Source organism: Cygnus olor, chromosome 5, assembly GCF_009769625.2.
Source record: "Cygnus olor isolate bCygOlo1 chromosome 5, bCygOlo1.pri.v2, whole genome shotgun sequence".
NCBI lineage: Eukaryota > Metazoa > Chordata > Aves > Anseriformes > Anatidae > Cygnus > Cygnus olor.
Window position 1 is genome coordinate 5,917,667 of NC_049173.1, and position 21,912 is coordinate 5,939,578.

The 21,912-nt window shown below is 47.7% G+C and overlaps 1 protein-coding gene across 2 annotated transcripts in view; it reads right to left on the minus strand.

Annotated features, from left to right (window-relative positions):
- Positions 1-18,036, minus strand: part of RTN1 (reticulon 1) — a 107,485-nt gene extending 89,449 nt beyond the window's left edge. Inside the window, exon 1 of one of the 2 annotated variants that reach the window (XM_040559933.1) lies at positions 17,796-18,036. In XM_040559933.1, coding sequence (XP_040415867.1) covers positions 17,796-17,961 — 166 coding nt within the window. In that variant the 5' untranslated portion in view covers positions 17,962-18,036. Of the gene's footprint in view, positions 1-16,506; positions 16,550-17,795 lie in introns of those variants that run through there. The other variant, XM_040559934.1, reaches the window with a different exon arrangement.
- Between the last annotated feature and the right edge of the window lie 3,876 nt (positions 18,037-21,912).

Below are 21,912 nucleotides of genomic sequence, written 5' to 3' on the forward strand. Positions count from 1 at the left end.
GGCTCGCCACCAGGAGCCCTGAGCCTTTTCCCTTCCCTCTGACAAAACAATTGCACCATGTGTTTGCAATGTATGCACATATGTTTGAGCAAGAGATGCATTATTCAGGCTATGCTAACAAAATTCGAATGGGTTTTAAATGAATAAAAATCCAGCGAGATCTAAGAAAGCTCCTAATAAAATTAGGGCACACGAGGAGTAAAAGAAAATGTCCCCAATAAAATTAGGGACACGGCACAGGGCAGGACCACGAGTGTGATGAGGAGGGTGGCTCGGGGCTTGAAGAGGACAGCAGACCATGCCACGTCCCCAGCTCCCTGCCACACATGGCTGTCAGCAGGTATCATCGCACCTGGGGGGCCTGAACCACGGCAGCACAGAATCACTAAGGTTGGAAAAGCCCTCCAGGATCATCTGGTCCAATCATCCCCCTACCACCAATGTCACCACTAAACCATGTCCCTAAGCACCACGTCCAACCTCTCCTTGAATACCCCCAGGGATGGTGACGCCACCACCTCCCTGGGTGACTCCACCTAGGTTGGGCTGGGAGCGTCACCTGGCGATGCCTCAGCTGCAGCATCCTCAGGAGCAACCTCAGGGAAAGGAGGTGGAAGATGGCAGAAGAACTTCTGCAAACTCTTCAGAGATTGTATTTTTGCCCTATGGGATAACAACATTAACCATTAGTCCTCCTCAGACCCCAACATTTAAATTTGAAACTGATCAGAAGTCCTCAATCTTGCATACAATGAAATGCAGAAATCCCCACTGCTCAACACTGATTCAATGGCATGCCTATAAGCATTTGAAAAAGTTGAAAACTACGGATTTACAAAAGAAAACCCAAACATTAGGCAGAAAACACATTCATTGCTAATTGTAGCTTTTCAATGTTATACAAAATGGATGCGTTCTCTTATCTACGTGGAAAACAACGTTACCCCAAAGCCATATAACAGAAATCTAGGGAGCTATATAAAAAATGGATTTTGGCTTGGGCTTATCTCAGCAGTTGATGGGGAAAAGTGTATATTTGCAGTTGCAATCATTTAATGATGAAGTGTTCAGCACAGGCCAACTTCCATCCCCTTTCCTACCAGATTTCGCTGTGGCAGGAACATAAGCTGAAATTTTCTAATCACGGGTGCCTGGAGTTTGCTCCTCGAACTAAAAGCCTTTCTGTAGCAGGGGTGTAGCATTCTCGGATGCCACCAACTGGAAAAGGAGTTAGGCGTTCCCAGCACTTCAACATCTCAGGCCATTTAGGTTGAGTCAGCAAAGCGCAGAATATCAGGCTTATTTTAAGCATGCTCAGAGTGCTATTTGAGACTTTATTTTCCTCCTTACATAAAGACTGGGATCTGTAAATATTGACAAACATGAAAATTGGGTCTTCATACTCCATGAAAAAGTACCAGTCCTATCAAAATGTCAACAGCCATCTGGCACCACTCCTTCCCGATGTTCTCCCAAACATTCTCCCTTTTTTTTCCCCAATGTGTGCTGTCTGCGTGCTCAGAGGACTGCCACGATCCCCTCTTGTCTATCAATGCCCAGCTTCAGATTTCCAAGCCTGTTATTTCTTTCCCATTCTTTTTTCACTCAGTATCTTGTTCCTTGGTCAGTGAGTGGATCTATTCAAAAATGAGTATTGTGTTTTGGGAAAGAATTTGCCTTTTGTGAAGCTTGTGGCTCAAGGGGTTGTGGCTGGTTTGGCAGCAGTGTTTGGAAGGGCAGCTTGTTAATAATTTAAAGCAAGACACAGACCAAGGGATTCTGCAAATATCCGTGCCACCAAGATGAATTTACAAAATGTACTTGTATTGGGAAAAAATCATTAACGATTGGTGGAATCTCTGCTGTGATGGAGCATAAGCGTGTTGTACCCATGGAGTCACTATCCAAACAAAGCAGATAAAGTTGCATATTTGGGCTAGACAAAGAGTCTCCAACCTCAGGGATCAAGAAGATCAGGTGTCTTGGACTGCTGCAGCTGGAGCGGCCTTTACAACGTGAAAAATGGAGATTATTTCTCAATCCAGGCAGCACCCTGACTCTGTTTTACATCAGCAGCAGCCTTCACTGCTGAACAAAAGGAAGATCACATATGTCACGCTTCATATTCATGAAGCAGATCTTTAAATTCATTGAAAACATCCTTCAGGGAAGGCTCTTCTGAACTTGGTTGTAACTGAACGCTTCAATGAGATCTTCAGGAAAGACCGGCCTTTTTCCCCCAATTTAATGAACAAACTCTTGGTGAACAACTGTTGCAACAAGCAGCGTACCACAAATGGCAAAACTAGCAGTCTGTTCGTGTGACAAGGTCCAAGTGACCTTTTGTGGACCTTGTGCTTCCCCATGAGTGCTGCAGGCAAGGCAGGACCCAGGACCAGCAGGGGCTGTGGCGCTGGAGGAGCTGAATGAGTGCCCCAGCACCCACTCTTGCTTCCAGGGAGGAGAGAATTACAGCTGCCGTAGTGCCATGGAGAAGCCTAAACACACAAGAAATGTGAAAACCCCCAAACTCCAACCTACAGCAGAGCTCAGCAAGCCCTCGGTCTTTCCAGAAGCTGATTCTGACTTCACCTCATGAAACCTCCACGGCTGGACACGCACAAAGCTGCCACCCAAACGTAACTCACCAGTGAATCTTAGTCTTATTTTCTCAATTTTGGTACAGAGCGGATGATATAAGCATTTTGCAGCGGATATTACACACATTTAAATGATTTTATATTAGCTAAATCCATACCTCGTTTTCCGTCAATGCTTGAGAAGTGATTTTTAGCAAAGAAGGGTTTGCCAAGGCTGATGACAAATATGCATGTATCAGCACCAAGAGAAAACAAGCGCCAAAAATGGCCCAATCAATTATGTATAAAAGAAGTGTTTGTTCATTCTTCCAGTCAAGGATCCTCATCAAATAATCATGGGACTCCTACAAGAGGGTACAACGAAACACCAAGGCTCACCTTTCAAATATTCATGGTCAGGCCAGAGCCCAAATATAAATGGAATCGCTTCCAGGTTTGGTGGATGAGTCGGTCCAAGGAAATGCTGTTTGCTCGCTGATACTAACACTGCTGGGAAGAGGTGCCACTTTTCTCAAAACAACTTTTATTTATTTTTTCCTCATCCTTAGAAATGGCTGGATAACTTTCACTGGAAGAATTGGCTGGGAAAAGTCAAAACAGTAAACCCGGACCTTTTTATGTTTTTGTCAAATTAAAATAGCTTCCAAGGAAATGTTGGGGATTTTTAGAAAAACGCTGAGAACAACTGCCAAGTTTTCAGCATTTCACTTCAATTTTTTCTCCCTGATGCTACACTTATTGCTTTCCTCATTTTGTCAGAGGGCAGCAGAGCCTCCAGCGCACCCCGAGCGCGGGGACAGCCCGGCAGGGAGTGATGGTGCTGCTGAGGCCGAAGCAGAAGCTGCAGCAGCACGTGCCCAAAGGCCCTGCACCTCTCTCAAACGGATACACCTCAACGAGTGCTGCTGATTTCATCCTCGCAGGGTGTCAGGGTGCATTTCCCTCACCCACAACTGCCTGGTTCAGCGAGCTCCCGCTATCAGGTGCTCCAGCCACCTCTCACCCCGACTCCTGCCATACTCCCTTGGGTTACTCAGCCTTTTGGTGCCAGACATTTAATGAGACAGGGCCCAAGACTGGCCATGGAGCCCTACCAGCAGCTCCCGTGCTTCCTGAGCATTTCCTTTCAATAAGCTGTCTGCTCTTCAGGCAGCAGCCGGCGTGCCGTGCCGCCATTGCTCTCCACCTTCTCCATCAAGGCCAGCAATTTTCTGCATAGTGCTGGGTTTTACGTTTCACTGAAATCCCATCATAAAACAATCGGGGTCTTATTGAAGTAAACTACCAGTCTTGTCTTCACAGCCCACATTTATAAATCAGTGATGTATTCTTTCCATTTTCCATTTACCTTAATGTTTTTAACGATACTAATTAGATCAAATTAGTATGTGCTGTATCCTTTGCCCATTCCTACTTCCTTGGACGCAGGCTCTGTGCTGCTAATCTCGAACTATCACTGCATGTTTCACCTTCTGTAATTTCTTCCTGTCAAACCTGTGTTTATTAAAAACCTTTGTTATTACTATTTCCAGCTGAAGATTGCTCTGTGTACCTGAGCCACTGAATGCTATGTTTAGCTTTGTCTGCGGGAGTCAATTCACCCCCCAAGGAAAGCAGGGCTTTCCTGCAAAACAAACACTAGGCTATTTTTATAGGAAAAAAAAATAACATCAAAAGGCACTGAAACACGAAAAAAGCAGCCATTCCGAGCTTTCTGACACTCACGTTTAGTGTGCACTTTCAAGGGGTAACAACACAAGCTGCTGGTTTGACCGTCACAGAGACCAAAGACAAGAAAAGGAGGAATTACTGTTTATTTCCTGCTGCCATCTCTCACCCCAGCTTAGAGATTCCTGGAAAAATAAGTCCAGAAAGGCCTGAAAGGCATCACCTAGCTCCATCGCTGGCGCAGGCAGCAGCACAGCTTCCTGCCTCACCTGGGCAATGATGTCCCTCTGCGTGGCCCACACAGCCCTCCAGCCACAGGGATGCAGCCAGCCCCAGCAGCCCCTTTCAGTGCTTCTCTCTCCTGCAAGCCTACACTCTCCTGAAGCTTTGTCCAAATGGTGAATCCCATTTTTTGTGTGCTGCAGCTGAAGCCACATCCATTCCTGTTCACTGTGGACCTGGAGATGGGGTTAACTCCAGCTCTTTGCTTGGGCTTTCATCTACTTTCATGTACTTCTCTGCTTTACCTTAAAAAAGAGCAGTTCTTTCAATCTTCCATCCTAGGACGTGCTTCCCAGACACCTGATCACCTGGTTGCTCTCCTCTGGCCTTTTTTCACTTGTTTACGTCGCTCCTGAAGCGCTGTGCTGCAGACAGGACCCCCACTCCTCCTCAGGCCATTTGCTGCATTCTGCCCACGAAACCCCCACTGCCATCTCTTAGTGGGGCACCTGCCATTTAGCAACAGTTAAACAGCACAAACTTGCAGCCTACACTGCAAGTATTTGGCTTGTGACCCTCAACAGCCCCAGTCCTTTCTAATGGCTTCCCATTCGAAGAAATTCTTCACTCTGAGGGCAGTGAGACCCTGGCGCCAGCCGCCCCGAGGAGCTGCGGCTGCCCCATCCCTGGCAGTGCCCAAGGCCAGGCTGGATGGGGCTGGGGCCAGGGGTCGTGCCCATGGCAGGGGGCTGTCAGGTCCCTTCCAACCCAAACCATCCCGAAATTCCTTGATTCTACGGTTCTGTGTTTAGGAATTTGGCTAGGCCTGCTGAGAAGCCAGGTCCTGCTCGCTGTGACAAGGCACTCCTCTGGGTGGTACTTCCACAGCCAAAGGCTGTACGAAGTGCTCCCTGCCTTGGAGAATGGGGATCTAAAGCCCTTTGGGTTGAGTAAAAGAAGTAACTGAAAAAGTAAAATTAATTCAAAAGCTTTTTTAAGACGAATTACATTAATAGCTCCAAGTTAAAAGAAGGGGTGTGGGGGTGTGGGGGTTGCTAGGAAGTCTCCAGAGCTCATGAATGTGGGAGAAGCAGACCAGAAGGCACCTGCTGAGTTTCTATGCTTAACCCCTACCGCTGCAAGCATCGCATTTCCCATTTTCCCCCATAAACCTCAAGTTTCTTTTGAAAGTAGCTTGGATTCCTTCCTCCTGCTATTCATTTCTCTCTCTGTCTTCACTTCCTCTCCTCCCTTGAACCCTCCTGTTCGATTTATACAATTCTGTCCTTGTGCCTACACTGACTTTTAGCCTAGCCCGTTTCTTCTGGCTGCTCACCCCAAGCACCAGGAGCAAAAACCCCCTTCCCTTTTAGCTTTCTGCCCGGCAAGGTCAGAAACCAGCCCCTCTAACACATCTCCTCAGAAACTGGACATGGCACAGCAGAAGAGAGGTGACCACAAACCTGGGCAAGCAGCACTGCAGGCAACATGGATCTTGCCCACACCTAACTTTTCCATTTCCAAAGGCCATAAACATGCAGGGCACCTGGTGCTGAGTGCTGGCAGGAGCAGACAATTCGCAGGCAGTCTGGGGTAACCTGGCAGTTACCACCGACCGGCTAAATGGGGCTGGAAACGGTTGAAAACTTTGGGAACAGCCTGTTTTGTTTTGTTTTCCTTAAAATGCTGGTTAAAACACACAGCCCAGCAAGGCTGAGGAAGCGTTTGTCTCTGCAGCTCCTGTGGGGTTGGGAAAGGAACCTGACAGCACCTAAAGATTTCTCTTCCCACTCATGGAGGAGCCTGCACTGCTTTCATGCTACACAAAGTGAGAAGAGGGGGCTTTTAAAAAATAAATTGTCTTTGTATAGGGTCTGAGAAGAAAGAGTCCGATTTTCTGTCTTCGTTGGTTTTCCTTCCCTTGCTTGGCACCGATACGTAAGTCATGGTTTAAGCAGGTAAGGGAGGGAATCCTGTATAATTATTTGAATCTGAGGATGCTGTGCAGCTCCTGGGACAGCGAATGCTGGTGGCTTCATGCCTTCCATACCACTCTGGTGGCAAAGTCATTTGTCAAATAGAGAAGAATCTGCTTGGTATTATAGCTCAGCAGCCATTAGATGGGCTGGGCCAGGAGGCAAGTTCATTGCCACCAGCGACAGACAACCAAGGGCACGCTCCTGCTATGTCCACTAAATAGCTCCTAACAAATCCCACTTGCTATTGCACTTGCTCTCGAAGCAATGGGTATTTTCAAGCTGAGAGTAAGGTGTGCTGGTGTCGCTGCTTTTCAGACAGCAATGGGAAAGAATAAATCATAAATGTGGGGTTGAAAGTATAAATCATAAATGTGGGGTTGAAATTAAGCACGCTGACTGTGGTTGTTTGTGTTTTTCCTGACATTAGCTGGAAGTAGAGCTACTGCAAAAGAAATTCTGTCCTGTGGGAAAAATTCATATTATTTTCAATTTTCTTTTCATCTCAAATGAAGGGGAAAGAGCAAACCTTTCTGTGGAAGAGAAAGCTCCACAGGAAAAACGTTTTGAACTGTTGAAATACGTTGCTTCAGCAAATTTAGTAATGTCAGTAGAGGCAGTAAATAATGCATAGTACTTACAGGATTCTCTCTATGTTGTTCAGCTGGAAGGGTGAATGCCTTTGCAAAATGTAACTAAGAATCCTGAAGAAGAATTTAAGAGTGAAAAACAGGCAGAAAAAAAAATCCCTACCTTCATGCACCTAAGTAAAAATAGCTGCCCTACATTTTTCAGGAGAGAGGAATGACTTTCTGGAGCCTCAACCTGAAAGGCCCCACAACCTGAGTCACTGATGATGAAGCCAAAGGCGCTCCCTGGCCCTCAGCAGACCCTCATCTACTTCAGATGCTGCTGCTGGGGGCTATTCGTAAGACCCTTCACTCCATCATTCATCAGCTGTTCCACCGGCAAAATACCAGTAACGTTGTCCTCTTCCTCACGTCTCCCCCAGCCACAAGCGGAGGAACACTAGCTCAGTCTTCCAGTCTGTGCTTTTCACCATCTCTTGGAAAGCAAAGGATGATGTTGGCAGAGAGCTGGCAGAGGGAAAGCAAATAGAAACACAGATGTTACAAAGCAAAGCTCCAAGTACTCCAGTCCTGCTAAGCTGCTAGCTCCAGTAAATACCAAGTGGGATACGGGGAGGGGAAGGGGAAAACCGACTGCTAAGAAAGTTCTGGAAGAAGTGGCACTTCCATTTCCATTTCCAAGCCATTGCTGATATGCTGAAAAATCCCTTTTCTGCCCACTCAGAACAGCTGGAACTTTGCTAGAATCAAACCCTCCCTGTGAAATATTTTTTTTGCAGATCAGCACATTCTGCAGCATGCTTCTCTTCCCTCGGCGGGCAGGAAGGCATCGTGAGTTACCACCCGGCTGTGATGACACCTCGTAGGAACAGACCACAGAAGATCACAGCAAAGTCAGAAGAAATTCCTGAAAACCTTGTTGCTGAAGCCCAGGCTCTGACCAATGTAGCAAAGGGACCGTGGCCACTTGTTGCTCGCAGCTGAAAGCAATTATCTGCAGGCTGAGATGGGAAAACACGTAACATATTTTATGCGGCTGTCAGAATAAGAGAACAAGTAGTAGAAAAGGAGAGACCGAAACGGTACTTCTGGGACCAGTTCACAGAACTGTGGAGAAACAGTTCGAGATTCATCCTGTGCAGACAGCATTAGAAATTATCTTGATGACAAAGGAAAAAGAAAGGAAGCTATTCTGTGCGTCTTCCTACTCTTTAGGGTGCAATCAGCACACAGCTTCAGCATTGCTATTAGCATTCCTCCACCAAAGAAACCTCGGCAAAGCATTGAGCTCACATTTTCAAAGATGATGCTGGAAAGCTTCCCAGATTATACATTTTCCTCTTTAATTTATACCTCTGAGGATAACGCTAATCAAGGAGGCAGTGAAAGTGGTGAAACATCCTCACACCCGGCTTGATTTATTAGCAGTGGTTGCATTCTCCTCGTTTGGAGAGCGACGCTAGTACCCCAAGCTTCCAGAAAAAAAACACCACCCTTGTTTGCTGGTAGGTTATCAAATACAAGCTGACAATGTACTTGCGCAGCAGATATGCATAAGTGCATTGCACAGTATGATTCATCTGCAAAACATCCAGCATGCTAGATGCTCGCTTTAAAGTAGGTTAGAAGAACGATTCGTTAAAAAGCAACAGCAGAGAGAGAAGGGAGGCAAAAGGAGTGCAAACTCCAAAACGTCCTCCTGGGAAATGGTATTTTCTTATGCTTTGTTCAGCCCCCCCTCCTCAGGTTGCTTTTGAATAGAGTTTGGATGGCACAGGGCTGGACAACCATGTAACAATGCATGTAGCTAGACGAATATTACAAATGCCATCTTCATGGCCTGGCAGATCTACTAAATATTCCAGGGATTATACATGGTCTGTTTACCATGTTCAAAGTGAAAGCAGATTGCATATACTTTACACAGCGCAAATCCCCAAGCCTGTCTCCTTAGCTCTGACCTGAACTTCTACAACACAGCAATTGAATTATAAAGGCTAATGTCAGAAAGACTTTGAAGAAAAAAAATAAATCTCAAAATGGCAACCGGCGTTTACAGTGATAGCTAATCAAATGATCCTCCATAATCTGCAGTGCTATTTTTTAAGGCAGGAAAAAAACAAAAATGTGCATGACATTGCAATTCTGAAGTAGAATAGAGAACTCTACAGGCCAGAATTAATCCTTTTAAGTTATAATTTAGATGTATTTGGAATAAACGACCTGCTATAAAACCAAATGTGGACATGATACGTTTCTGAATGCCGCTGGAAGCCATATTGTATAAAACATACTAAGTGATTTGGGGAGAATTTGAAAATATATACACTGATTTCTAAAATGTTGCTATTTTTTTAATATTATTTTGATCCATGTATCTCTTGTGTGAAGATTTATTGCTTGGTGGTGAATTTATCAAAAAAAATTAAATTTCAGGAATTTTTTCAGAAAATTTCAGTCCTTTTCTCCTGGCATTAGCAGAGAGCAGTATGCATTTTCAAGGCAGATTCCTACTTCACCCATGTAAAAATAACCCAGTTTTCACTTGGTGACTCCACATTTGTGCATGCAAACAATGATTTGCTTGCTTGACTTCTCAGTCCTGCATGCTCCATACCCACATTAAACACACACGAAACTTTAAGTAGTGAATTAGGTAGCACCTACTAAAGATCTACTCCAAATTGTTCAGCGATGTAAAAACCCTACCTGGCCTGTAACTGAGATGCCACTTACCAGAAATGTTGGTATAATGGCCTCTGACTAGTGAAAATGATAAACAGCTCCTGCATGGAGGCTCCAGAAGCCTATTTTCTTTCACAAACAATGTCTTCAGAGGAGGTTGACTCCCCTGGGACTTCCCTTGACTCTCACACATCTTCTTGGAGCTTCTCCTGCAGGCTCAGCACCCTTCCTATGAATTAATTAGTCTGAGAGTCACAGATTATACGCACAGGCATTCAGGATAACAAGGAAGTCCTGAGAAATCATTTCTATATTCAACCATAACAGTATTTTTGCTAGAGCACACAGGAAACAGCAGCGATGTGAATGCTGCATTATGACTTTTTAAAGAACTGCAAATGCTGCAGAAGAGAGGAACCAACCTCAGCTTTGGGTCAACCCCGCACCGAAGGAAACTCTCCTGCTATTAGAGCACAGCATTATCCCACTTCAGAGCATCCACTAGGTCAGTGATGTTTACCAAAGATAGGAACCTCTGTTATAAAAGGACAACAAATAAAAACACCAGCAAACTTAGAAACACGGTACAACCTCACTCAGAGCTGAGCACTAAGCAGGGAATTGGGAAACGATGAGCAAATTTGGGATCCATATTTTTATAAGTTCTGTAAAGGGTGGGAGAACACATTTCCCTTTTTACTATGGTAAGTCTGCAAATGGGTATGATGGCAGTGCATATCATACAGCAACACCTGCACGCAGAGCAGTTCAGCTGAAGTGCACGTCTAATTTCCAGCGTGCTGCGTTGCGCCTCGTTGCTGAAGTCAACAGGAATGAAAATACCCCAGACTGCAAAATTCCCCACGCACACGAGCAGCAAGTGCATCTCTTCTGCCTCGAAATTAAGGACGTGACGGGGAAGACCTAATTAAGACTTACTGAAATTCAGGCCCCCCCTGTACATCAGGGGTCTGCCACGTGTGTGTCAGGATCCTTATGGAGTGAGGGACTCCTCACCTCCCCAGCATGCAAAATGCTGTCTCTGGTGGAGCAGACATCCTCCTTCCTTCAGCCTTGCTACCTCCAAGCTGGGGGGCAGGATTAGGCTTGCAAATGGTCAAACTGCCTTGTTGATTGCCAGCCATAATTGCAGTCTCTCCATCGATTCCTTTAACGGTGCCTGCGAGTGCTTTGGGAAGCAGCATGCAAGAGGCAAGGCTCAGCAGAAGGAAATCAGCGCAAACCCCACCGGCTCAGGCTGCCCGCAGCCCCGCTCTGCACACAGCTGCTGCAGAGGCTGCCGAGGGCGAGGGGTTTTAGGCTGTTTAGGTGGGGAGCATTGGTCAGGTTTATATCTTCTGCATTTGAAGGGTGCTTTGAAGGGGTGGGGACAGCCTCCTTGGGCTGCATTTGGGACCCAGGGCACTGCAGGTGGCTGCGGGGCTCACCCAGGGGTGCCCACGTTTGCAGCCAAGACACCGACCACTATTTGCATGGAAAATCCCCTCTAGGACAAGACAAACTGGGGGCTGGCAGTGGGGAGGTTCCCAGCCTGACAAGGCTGCCCCATACATTTGTTTTTTAATGGCTGTGGTTCTCAAGCCCTCCAACATCTTTCAAGCTCCCGACAACCAATCGGCTGCAGTACCTAAATTCAGCACAGCTGCGAAAGCGAACGGACCTGAGTGGCACAGGAAAGCCTGGAGCTGACACAACTGCAGAGCTGCCCCGGCACAGAAAGCTCGTCCTTCAGCGAGCAGCCTTCTGTGCGCCGTCCTCGGCGGTACCCAGGCGAGCATCTCACTTCATAAGACAGGCTTATGAAGGCTGCAGTCATTTCCAACAATTTTTAGTCTCACCTGAACAGACACAATAGATCAAATTAAACAATAACAACGTTAGAATGATTTCCATCCCCAAATTTCAGTGTCTTCTATAAATGTTAATTTCCGTAGCGCCGTAATGAGATAGGTAAGTGCTGACGCAGCCATGTTACACACAAGTGACCCGAAGCACTCTGGCCTAATGGGTAATAAAGCCGATTTATCCGTGATATATCTCTTACATCATTTATCCCTAAATTCAGCAAAACACGTGCTCACCTTTAAGCATATGCTGAAGACCATCCTATTTTTTTAAGCAGTTAAGAATGTGATTCTGTTTCATAAAGAACCTTAAATACTTTATTGAAATGAGGTCTGAAATAGGCGATTATGGTGCCCTCTATTTCAAGGCTGGTTTTTCAAGTGAGTGCCAAAAATTTTCTCACTGGCATAGCTATGGGGTTTCTTAGAGGGTCAGGCTGACTTTAAAGCAGACGTGTCTTCAGGAACACGAATACAAAATGTGGGATGTGTCCCTCGGTGCTGAATCATGCTGAGTCTACCGCAGCACGTAGATTTACTTCCCCTGAATTAGAAAACTAATTACAAACAACGCTTCATTACTCGCTGTTTGCCAAGTGACAGCTTTCTTTTGAAAAACAACACCAAAACCAAAGAAACCCCAGAATTTTGTAAGCATCTCCAATCTGGCAGCAAGAGAACACAACACGAAAACCAGACAGAAGGGCGTAAATGTCACACTGAGGATGAAAACGGCTCAGTGAGTTCCTGGCCCGTTTTGGAGGTACAGGCTACTCGGGAGGGCAAGCGAGGCAAATTCCTCCGTCCCCCATTTAAAAACCTCCATTCCCTGTTAATGATGCGAAACCCCAGCACAGCTCCCTAGCTATTTCAGGAACTTTGAGTTAAAACACACACGCACAAAATAATCAGGGCCTGAAGCACACCTGAGGCACACACCAGTCCTGAGCATCGCGGGGTCAGGCCAGGCCACACGGTTGGGCCAGTGTCCCCTCGTGGGACAGTCTGTGGGAACAGGACAAGCAGACGTGGGGGTTTGCCCAAAGCCTTCCAGGACCGAGCCAGAGGCAGCACAAGGCAGTCAAGCAAGGGCAGGCGCTGCTCTTCCCTCCTTCCCCGACGTGCAGAGGTGTAAGACGTGGCACGAAATGGCATTTACCAGAGCTGCAGACAAAAAGGAGGCAGACGTGCCTCCCGGGAGCCTTACACCGGTGGGACACACTGAACCACGCAGCCCGGGAGATGCTGCAACGCGCGAAACCCAACTGGAACATCCACAGTGCTGCTCAACCTTCCTCCTCTGTCCTTGCCTATAAATAAAACATTTCATTACTGAGTGACGAAGAACAGAATTCGGCAGGTGAGTCACCCTCCCCGGTGCTACTTCTCTCTTTCATCCGCCTCATCCTCTTCCTCTACCCGTCTGCAGCCCCGAAGGCTGAATGAAATCCGTCGGCACGGAGTCAAAGGGGGACGGAGTCACCTGCATCCCTGCAGGGAGCAGGGCGAGGACAGCTGCATTTTGACCCGCGAGGATTTCAGAACTACATTGCTGCATGGATTTTAAATCAGATTTTATGCTCCTTCAAGAGCATTTTTCACCCCCAAAGGCAGAGCTCTTGCTGGAGGAGCCCAGCAGGAGCCATTGCTCCCACTTCACGCAAATGGTGATGAAAGATGTTACTTCCAAAGGAATTTTTTCTAGACAACTGTGACAAAATGGCCCCTCTGTCAAGCTTTATGAGAATTACAGGAACAGAAGGGTCCAGGAAGAAATCCACTGTCTTTCTGTCCATCTCTGCAAAATCTGCACTCACTCATACAACGCCAGGGAGAGCCTCCACCAAATGATGTCCATCACCCTCACTCCAGAAGTATTTCAGAGGTTTTGAGGGCCCAGTCCAGGGAACGAAGTAAAAAATAACAAATTCAATTCTCTACATCAGGAAGGACTAAAAAGTCAATAATAAAATTGGTGTAGATCTATATTCTTCCAAGGTGAGATTAAACCTGGCCTCAGTTGGCTAAATCTGAGTAAGACTGCCTGGCAGTTGCAGACATATTTAGGAACAACTGCTTAGACTCCCCTGTGGCGTATGCTCAGGTCAGTGAATCCACCCTATCAAAACTCTTTCTACAGCAACTTTAAAAATAAAATAATAGTTATAATAAAAAAAATACAGCTTTGGGATTTCAGCCTTTACAGCACACATGGCCTTGAACGGTATTTTGCCATGGATGCTTAGGGAGGGGGAGCTCTTGCTAACGCAATACTTGGAAAGGGGTGGGAAGGCCACAAAGAGCAGCTGAGCCAGATGTTCTCGGTACCATGCTGCATTTGGTTGTGCTCTGACATCCCTGAAAAGTGTTGGTGCCTAACTCAAAAAGTGAGGACGCTCACGTTCATGCCTGCTCTTCTCCACGCAGGTGAACAAGAGGGCTCTCAGGCTGCCTGAAAACCTCCTTCGTGCTGAGGAGTAAAGCCACCAGTAGCTCACTCTCTCCAGTAACTGGAGAGAAACAGAGACATACAGGTGAAAGATATCAGCACGAACACAGGCTTGTGCTAGGAGCACCTCACTGCAGGCCCTCGCTGGCATGGTGTTTTGGTGGCCCAATCCATGGTGACATCTGGGTACTTGGCACACATTTTCAAAATTCTGCCCTACAAATCTTGTGAGATAGAAACGTTTTTTAGAAATATCTTTTCTACAGGGATGAAGGGACACACGACCACTCCTGTAAGTCACCCAGCAGGTATCCACCAGAGCGCAAGGCCGTGGGCACCTTCCCAGATCCTACCACAGGAATCACCATGTGGATGAGCTCCTGCTCTCTTTTCCCCTTTTTTTCCCCCTAAACACACCTGTGCCATGGAAGTAGAGCCCATTCTTACCTTCTGCCATTTCTCTAAAGGAAACCGCATTTATTTATTCTGGGAAATGCCTGCTAGCCTGTGTAATATTTTTGGAAATAATGCCTTTCAAGGAATTTTAATCACTGTTGATGTATAAAAACAAATAACACAATCTGCGACCAGATGGTGTGTTGGGTGACATGGGGCTCTCTTCCCCAACGCGCAACTGCTCACCAGCTTTTCCGTCGCTGGGCCTTGCAAGAGCTGCCTGCAAGCTCCTCTCACCCTGAATCAAATTCATCTTTGGGAAGGAGTAATCTGAGGGAGTGAAATGTTTTCAGCAAAACCTAGGGGCCAAGAATAAAAGCAAGAGGAACTCTGCCTTGCCCCTGCCCAGAAGCTACAGGAGTCGATGTATGTTGCTGGAGGAGGAGCAGATTTGGGATCTGTAGCTCCTTATTACCATGGCTTTGTTTGAGAAATCTCTGAGTTTTCCACTCCTTGTGGGATTTTTTTTCTGCAATCCCAACCACTGCTGGTTTGGGCTGATCCAAAGAACAGGCAGCGAAATCCATTGCTTTTCATCATTCAGAAACCACTCGCAAGGTTTTGACACGAAGCCAGTTTGGCTCAAAGCCGGGCCCGAGGCCAGCTTGAAAATATTCCTGAACCTTTCAACAATCCCTGGCCGGTTTTCAAACTTACAACAAAAGCCCAGATCAGGGAAAGTTTGCAAATTTTTAGATCGTATAAGAAAACTTCTGTACATGTTGTGTGTAAATTCCCATCATTTAGTTTCATGCTGGGAGAACCTCAGTCTCCAGACCCCGCTCTTGCCTCAAAGAGCACAACTGTGTTTCCCACAGAAGGGGCTTGTCTGAGAGCTGTAAAGGAAGATATAGGATGTGTCAGGAAGCTACCTGGAAAACAGACGGATCAGTTTGCTCTTGTTTGGATGCCTTGTTCCTTGTCCAAAGTGTCCCCAGGTGCCCCATTATATAGGGAGAGTTGTAAGTGTATGGCTCTTGCTGCAGGCGGGTATCCCTCGCTGGATCCATACCTACGGCTTAGCAGCATGCAGGAGTACTCTCTAAGCATGAAAATTAAGGAATTTTCTGACACACTTGACAGTTTTAGATATTCAGCAGTATGACAGACCTCTTACTCAGCAACTTGAGAACGTTTAGTCCCACAGAAAGAGCAGGGAAATGCTTTACTTCCCCGGTGAAGGGAGAGGGCAGCTGGAGCTGTGTAGGTAGTGGAACAGAAATGCAGGTGCTGCAGCCACAAATAGAGCCTGCGTGCACAGGGCTTCACTGGTCAGGATGCTGCTCCGGCTGGCACAGCTGGGCAGGCACTCAAACACACAACAGCTATCTATTAAACAGGTAAAACAAAATGGAAAATATGTAAAACATTCTGTTCTGCGATTCTAACATATTACTAGGCTCAGGATGCTGCTGATCAGACTGTCTGCTATCAAACATCAGAAAAGGTCTGCGTTGCTCACTTTATCTCTGCCTTGCCACCGTTTGACACATGCAAACAAACACATCTGAAGTCCCTTTGCAGATGATTCCAAAAGCAGAAAATTTTTTCTTTCCTTTTTTTCCTTTTCTTCTGTTTTTCTTCCTTTTTTCTTTCTTACCTTTCTTTCTTATCTTTCTTTCTTTTATTCTCTCATTCTTTCTGTCCTGCCTTCTGTACACCTGAATCCACCAAGCCTGCAGAAGCCTTCTTACTGCCTTCATGTATGCAGTAACACAGCCGTTCAACTTAACGGGCATTTACACTAGTTAAGAGACCACCCCTCTTTGTTCTGCATGCTGAGATTCAGCATGGCCATATTTTTATCCATCAGTGAACAACAAAAGCTCCTGAGACCTCTTGCCCCTTTTTCACATCGTTACGCCATCGAGGCGACCCTACCTAGGGACCCCAGTCCTGCCCTGCTTCACGCACACACGCCCTGCACCGCGGGCAGCTTCACGACGCGAGCCATCTGCCTCCCTCTCCAACAAAAAGTCACGTTTCACAACCTACCACCCAGATCCGCGAACGAGCGGCACATCAGCAGATTTGCTGCCTGCCCAAAGCTACGAAACAGCAAACCATTTCCCACATCAGCCGACGGGCGTTAGATCCCATTGTACTACTGAACTCGGTGGCAGCAAGCAAACAGAAAAGCACCAGGGAAACGTCCATGGCGAGAGCACGCGCGTGCACAGACGCACCGTCAAATCCTGAAAAAAAAACATGCAGACGGGTATCAGTGGAATAATGTATGGAGCCACGCAGGCTCGGATGTTTCTGGCCAGCTACTCTTTGTGCTGATTGACTGAGGGGGATTAGGAAGGACTCAGCCCAAAAACGCAGTTCCTAATGCTCCTGCAGCTATTGCATAACACAGACTGATTCCCGTCCCGAGCCCTGACCCTCAACTTAACGCAAGTTTAATGCTGTCAGGTTGCGTAATGGAAACATCTCCTTCCCAGGAAAGAGGAATCTAGGTGGGACCCACTAGCTTCCCAGGGGCTGGGTTATTTGCTCATTTAGGTTCCCAGATGGGCAGTAGAGGGAAGGGAAGTGGGCAAGTGTCACCAAGAAGGAAATAGAGCCACTTTCCCCCTAATATTTCTACCAGGACCTACTGGAAGCTGAAGCCTTGTGGGTTTCATTGAGAGATATGCACCTGCTATTAACACACCCACTAAAGAAACAAATCCTAAGACAAGGGAAATCAAATACATCCCAAAAGTAAGCTGCAAAATCCATGAACCCACACAGCCTAGCTAAACTAAATGCACCTTCAGTTCACCCAAAAAGCAGAAGGAGGAAAACACAGCAACGAAAACATCCGTGATTAAAGGGATATGTCTCAACAGCATGCAGAAAATACAGCAACACTTCAAAACAGTCACTCCACTAAATCTGCACGTTGGGATAACAGACGGGGCCATGCAGGGATTTCGGGGATATCCAAACTCCGAAATGTGCCACTCCAGATGTGCACAGGTGTGCGACAAATGAGGACAGAGCCCCACCACGCCAGGCTGCAATCAAACGCCCTTCGAAACGCGGACTTTGCACGCCCAGCAAACTGCACAGAGCTTTAGGGAACTTGGTCCTGCGCCCCAGCTCCCCCAGCTCAGCACCCACAATTATTTGCAAAGGCCGCGGTTGCTCCTTATTCCCTCTCTCGCTACCTCGCAGGTAACACCTCCGGGCTGGGAGCCGAGCTTGGGAAGCATCGGGACGAACCCCGCTGGGGATGCTGCACCCAGGACCCCTTTTCCCGACCCCCCCCCCCCGAGCCTTCCCCCCTATTTTACCTGGGGCTGCGGTCTCCATGGCGACGGGCGGCTGGTCCCTGGCGGTCCCAAAAGCCAGCGGCTCCCCCTGCCGAGCCCCGGCCCCATCCCGCTCCGGCCCGGCCGCAGCCCAGCGCAGCCCCGCGGCCGGCAGCGGCAGGTCCCGGGGGTCCGGGGGGGCTGCCATGCTCCGTGCCAGGCGGCCGCTGCGATCCCGGGGACGGCGGGGGGGACGGAGCCGAAGAAGGAGCCGCGACGGTGGCCGGGGGTGGGCTGGGGGCGGCGGCGGCGCTGGGCTCTGGCAGCCCGGGGGGGAGCCGGAGCCGGAGGTGCCGGCGGCGGTGGCGGTGGTGCTGCTGCTGCTGGCGCTCCCCCGGCGGATTACGCAGGTGGAAATGGCTCGGTTCGGCGGAGCCTTCCAGCCCCTGCGTCACCCTGTGGCTGGCATATCACAGGGCAGCCCGGCGCTGCTCTCCCGTTAACCGCTTCGGCTGGGGGGGCGGGCGGCGGGGGTGAGGTGCCCCGGCCCCTCTCACCTCTCCCCTTTCCCCTTTCCCTTTTCCCCTTTCCCTTTTCCCTTCCCTTCTCTCCTCTCCTCTCTCCCCTCTCCAGCATCCCACAGATCGAAACACGGCACTTGGCAAAATAAACTCACGGTGGGTGTCTGTGTGTCTTTTCTCTCTCTTTTTTTTTTTTTTTTTTTTTTGTATTGTAATTTCTTGCTTACTGATTCGCAGGAGCTAGCAGAGGTGGTGGGACCCGCCAGCGAGTGAGAGGAGCAGGGGCAGGGGCTGTGACGCTGCCCAGGTGCACTGGGGGCCGGTATCCCTGCCATCCTTTGACAGAGGAGGAAACAAAGAAACAAAGTCGGTGAGGTGGTGTGGGAGCATCCCTGCTCTGCGTGGAGCTCTGGTGCTGAGAGGTCAGAGGAAGGGGAGTTTGAGGTCTTGCTGAAGGGGCTTCTCCAGGATCTGTCTCCTGTGACGCAGGAGGTCACGCTGCTAAGCAGAGAGCAACTGCCCCAGCCGGAAGATTTCACCCCAGTCTGGCTCTTCGCTTGTTGCATCTCCAGCTGTGATCTTTGTGTCACAGCATCCCCAGGCACACTTCGGATCCTCTCCAGCTTCAAGAAGCCATGCTTACACCCGGGTTTGAAAACTTAATACACTTCTACTCTCCCCACGCAAAGGGCTAAGCCCATACTGCAAGATGAAGAGCCATTAACTCCAGCATTAACTCCATCTGTGCTGCCTTCCCAAGGAACCTTCCCTCTTCTCCTGACTCCAGGACCTATTCCCAGGAGCCATCCTGCTGCTGCCCGAGTCGGTGCCATTCAGTGCCAGCTACCCTGGGCCCTTCACAGACCAGCTCCCTGAGGTGGTGTTGACCAGGGACGGGGAGGTCTTTGGGGAGGTTTGGAACCAAAGCACCAAGGTGCCAGCATGAGCAACGTGCTCAAGATCTAGCCAAATCACACTGGGAGTCAAGTGACTGCTGTGAATTCAGATAAACTGTGTGCTCTCAAGCTCTGAGTGGCAAGTGTGGTTGCAAACAACAAGATTTCTTCTGGCTGGGGCTCCACGGTGCGGCTCTAGTGTGCAGCTACTGTAGACTAGACAGCTGCTAGTACTTGGGGCAGACCTCAAAAGACTGTGTGAACGTAACCATCTCATTTTGAGCTCCCTAGTCTGATCAATTACTGAAAAGACACGGCATCAAACCCATTTCTCCCTTTGCTCTGCTTTGCCACTCTTTCTAGATCAGCAGTTGTTGTATAGGTCTTCTAATTTCAGGGCAGCACCTGCCTTAACACGACATGCAATGCCACCTGGGCTAGAAGAAGGAAAGGACTCCCAACCACTTGGCTGAAATGTGGCTGTCCAGAGGCTAAAGGCTATCAGTGAGTCTCCTACTGAGTCCCTGCTTTGTTAAAGCATTTACAGAAGTATGTCACGCAGCAGAGTCTACCAAATTCAGTTTTACAGCTAGTTCCACGTAATCCATTCTCCAAAGCCACCTGAGACAGAAAATGCATCTTTGCTCCCAGCTCCAATTTCTGGATGCAGCAGATCTTTCTGTATCTGCAAGATACGGAGAGCTTAACTTGTCTGTGTTCCCGCAGCACTCAGCAATATCCTGACTCCCACCAGTGCCTTCCGTGCAGCTCCTCTGAACCCCTCGTTATGAAGGCTGACTCATTTGTACCTCACCCAGGAAGCATTTATCAGTACCAACATCTTCGTGGAACAATGGCGAAAACACGTCCCTCCAGTGTGCTCAAGTTGTCTTACGTGCACCGGCTCATGGGATTTTCTTTATTTGTTTTTGTCAGGATGAGGTGGTGTTTGCTCCAGTTTGGTAGCATGATTTTAGTCATCGTGTTCTCGCTGCCAAATCCCACATCTAAAGCTCACCACATGAGCAATGGAGACAAATTTAACTTATTCATTGTTCCCCCTTCGACATATACTGTAACATGCATGGTACATTGTCTGATTATGATTCTGGCAAGATCCTGGCAATTTCAAAGTTACTATTAATAATGTCAATGATATGCAGGATGTATTCAAAAATATGTCTCCCTGGAGAGCTTAATATATGTTCTTTTATCATACTCTCCAGTTTTCTTTTACATCTATCACTCTCTGGGGTGACCCTGCGATGCAGTGTGTACGAGCTGGTAACGGACTGGAGAGCTCAGGAGAAGGCCAGCTGCAGTGCCGAGCCCCTGACAGCTTAGCTGTGTGAGCAATCTGCGATCACAGAGGTCTTCCGATAATGCAGCAGCATCAGAAATGTGTGCACACACTAGGAGTTATTCATTCCTACAGACCAAAAAGGTTATCGTGAGCTGAGGGTTGCTGGCACGAACACAGGCAGTGTTACTAAGTAGGAGATGTGGAGGGAGGAGTATGCGGTCTGTGTCCCCTGCTTATGGAAGAGAAGTGGGGACAAGGAGGGACAAGTGCCTAAATAAAGCACAATTGCTTCAGGGATCCCAATGGTAAAGTAACCCAGGACTTTATTTCAAGAGATCCTGTACAGTCCCCAGGTGACCTGGAACAGTCTCCTGCAATATAACCAGCCCTGCTCATCACCACGATATATTGGGTGGGGATCTACAAGTCCCATTTCAAAGCTTGGGTACAAACCCTGGGCTCCCGCTGACTGTCGCAGGTGTGGTTCGTACATGTGACAGCAAAGTTGAATGAATGGAAAAAAATAACAGAAACAACTGAAGAGATACTCTGGAAGCTTGACCGATCCATTTTGCATGCTCGAACAAAAAACTTGGAAATCGACGCAACTTGGGCTGTTGTGTGTAAGGTTAAGTCACGAGAGATTTTAAAGGCTTTTTTAAGATCCCCCCAGGAAGGTCAGGCTGCATGAAGATTTAATCAAACGTGTGCTTAACAGAGGTGTGAGTTTAAGTAATACTTGGCACGAAGGAACAAAGCTGATTTCTTTCTGTTTTCAATGAATTTACAAAAGCTCCTGGTAGTTTGTGTGAATGGTGTTGAAAAGAGACTTGTGCAGGGCTCGTCTCTCTCTGCTCATTGGTATTTAGTTCTCTCACTCTTCCCTGTGGATGTTGGAAGTCTTTGAACGTACAAAGTCTGCAAACACATACACACAAATTGCTTCTCTTTCTATTAGAGTCCTTTGGGCTCTGGGGCTGACGTATGCTGCTGGGCCAAAGCGACTTTGAGCCTCGAGGGGATTTTTGGCCCCAGATGTAACATTACCAGCAAAGAGTATGGGACCTGGTGGGGTATATCAACTGATTTAGTAATATTAAAAATAATCTTCTCTTCTTTCAGGATTTATTCTTGAGGTTTTAGAATAAATTAATTAGAAAAAGCAACATGAGAAAGAAAAGAGGCTTCTGATATAAGCAGGAAAACAAAGATAAATAAAACAACCTGCCACCAACCCACAGAAGGATGGCAGCACTGTAGCACCTAACATCTGGTTTTAAATTCAATGCGTCTGCACTGCAGACCGCCCGGGTTCCACGCATGTCCCATACCCTGTCCTCCAGAACAGGCAAACCAAGAAGTGTACGACAGCGCTGTCCTGGGCTGAGTTGTTGAGTTGCCTTCTGCAGCATGCACTCACATCTGGTTTGGACGCAGCC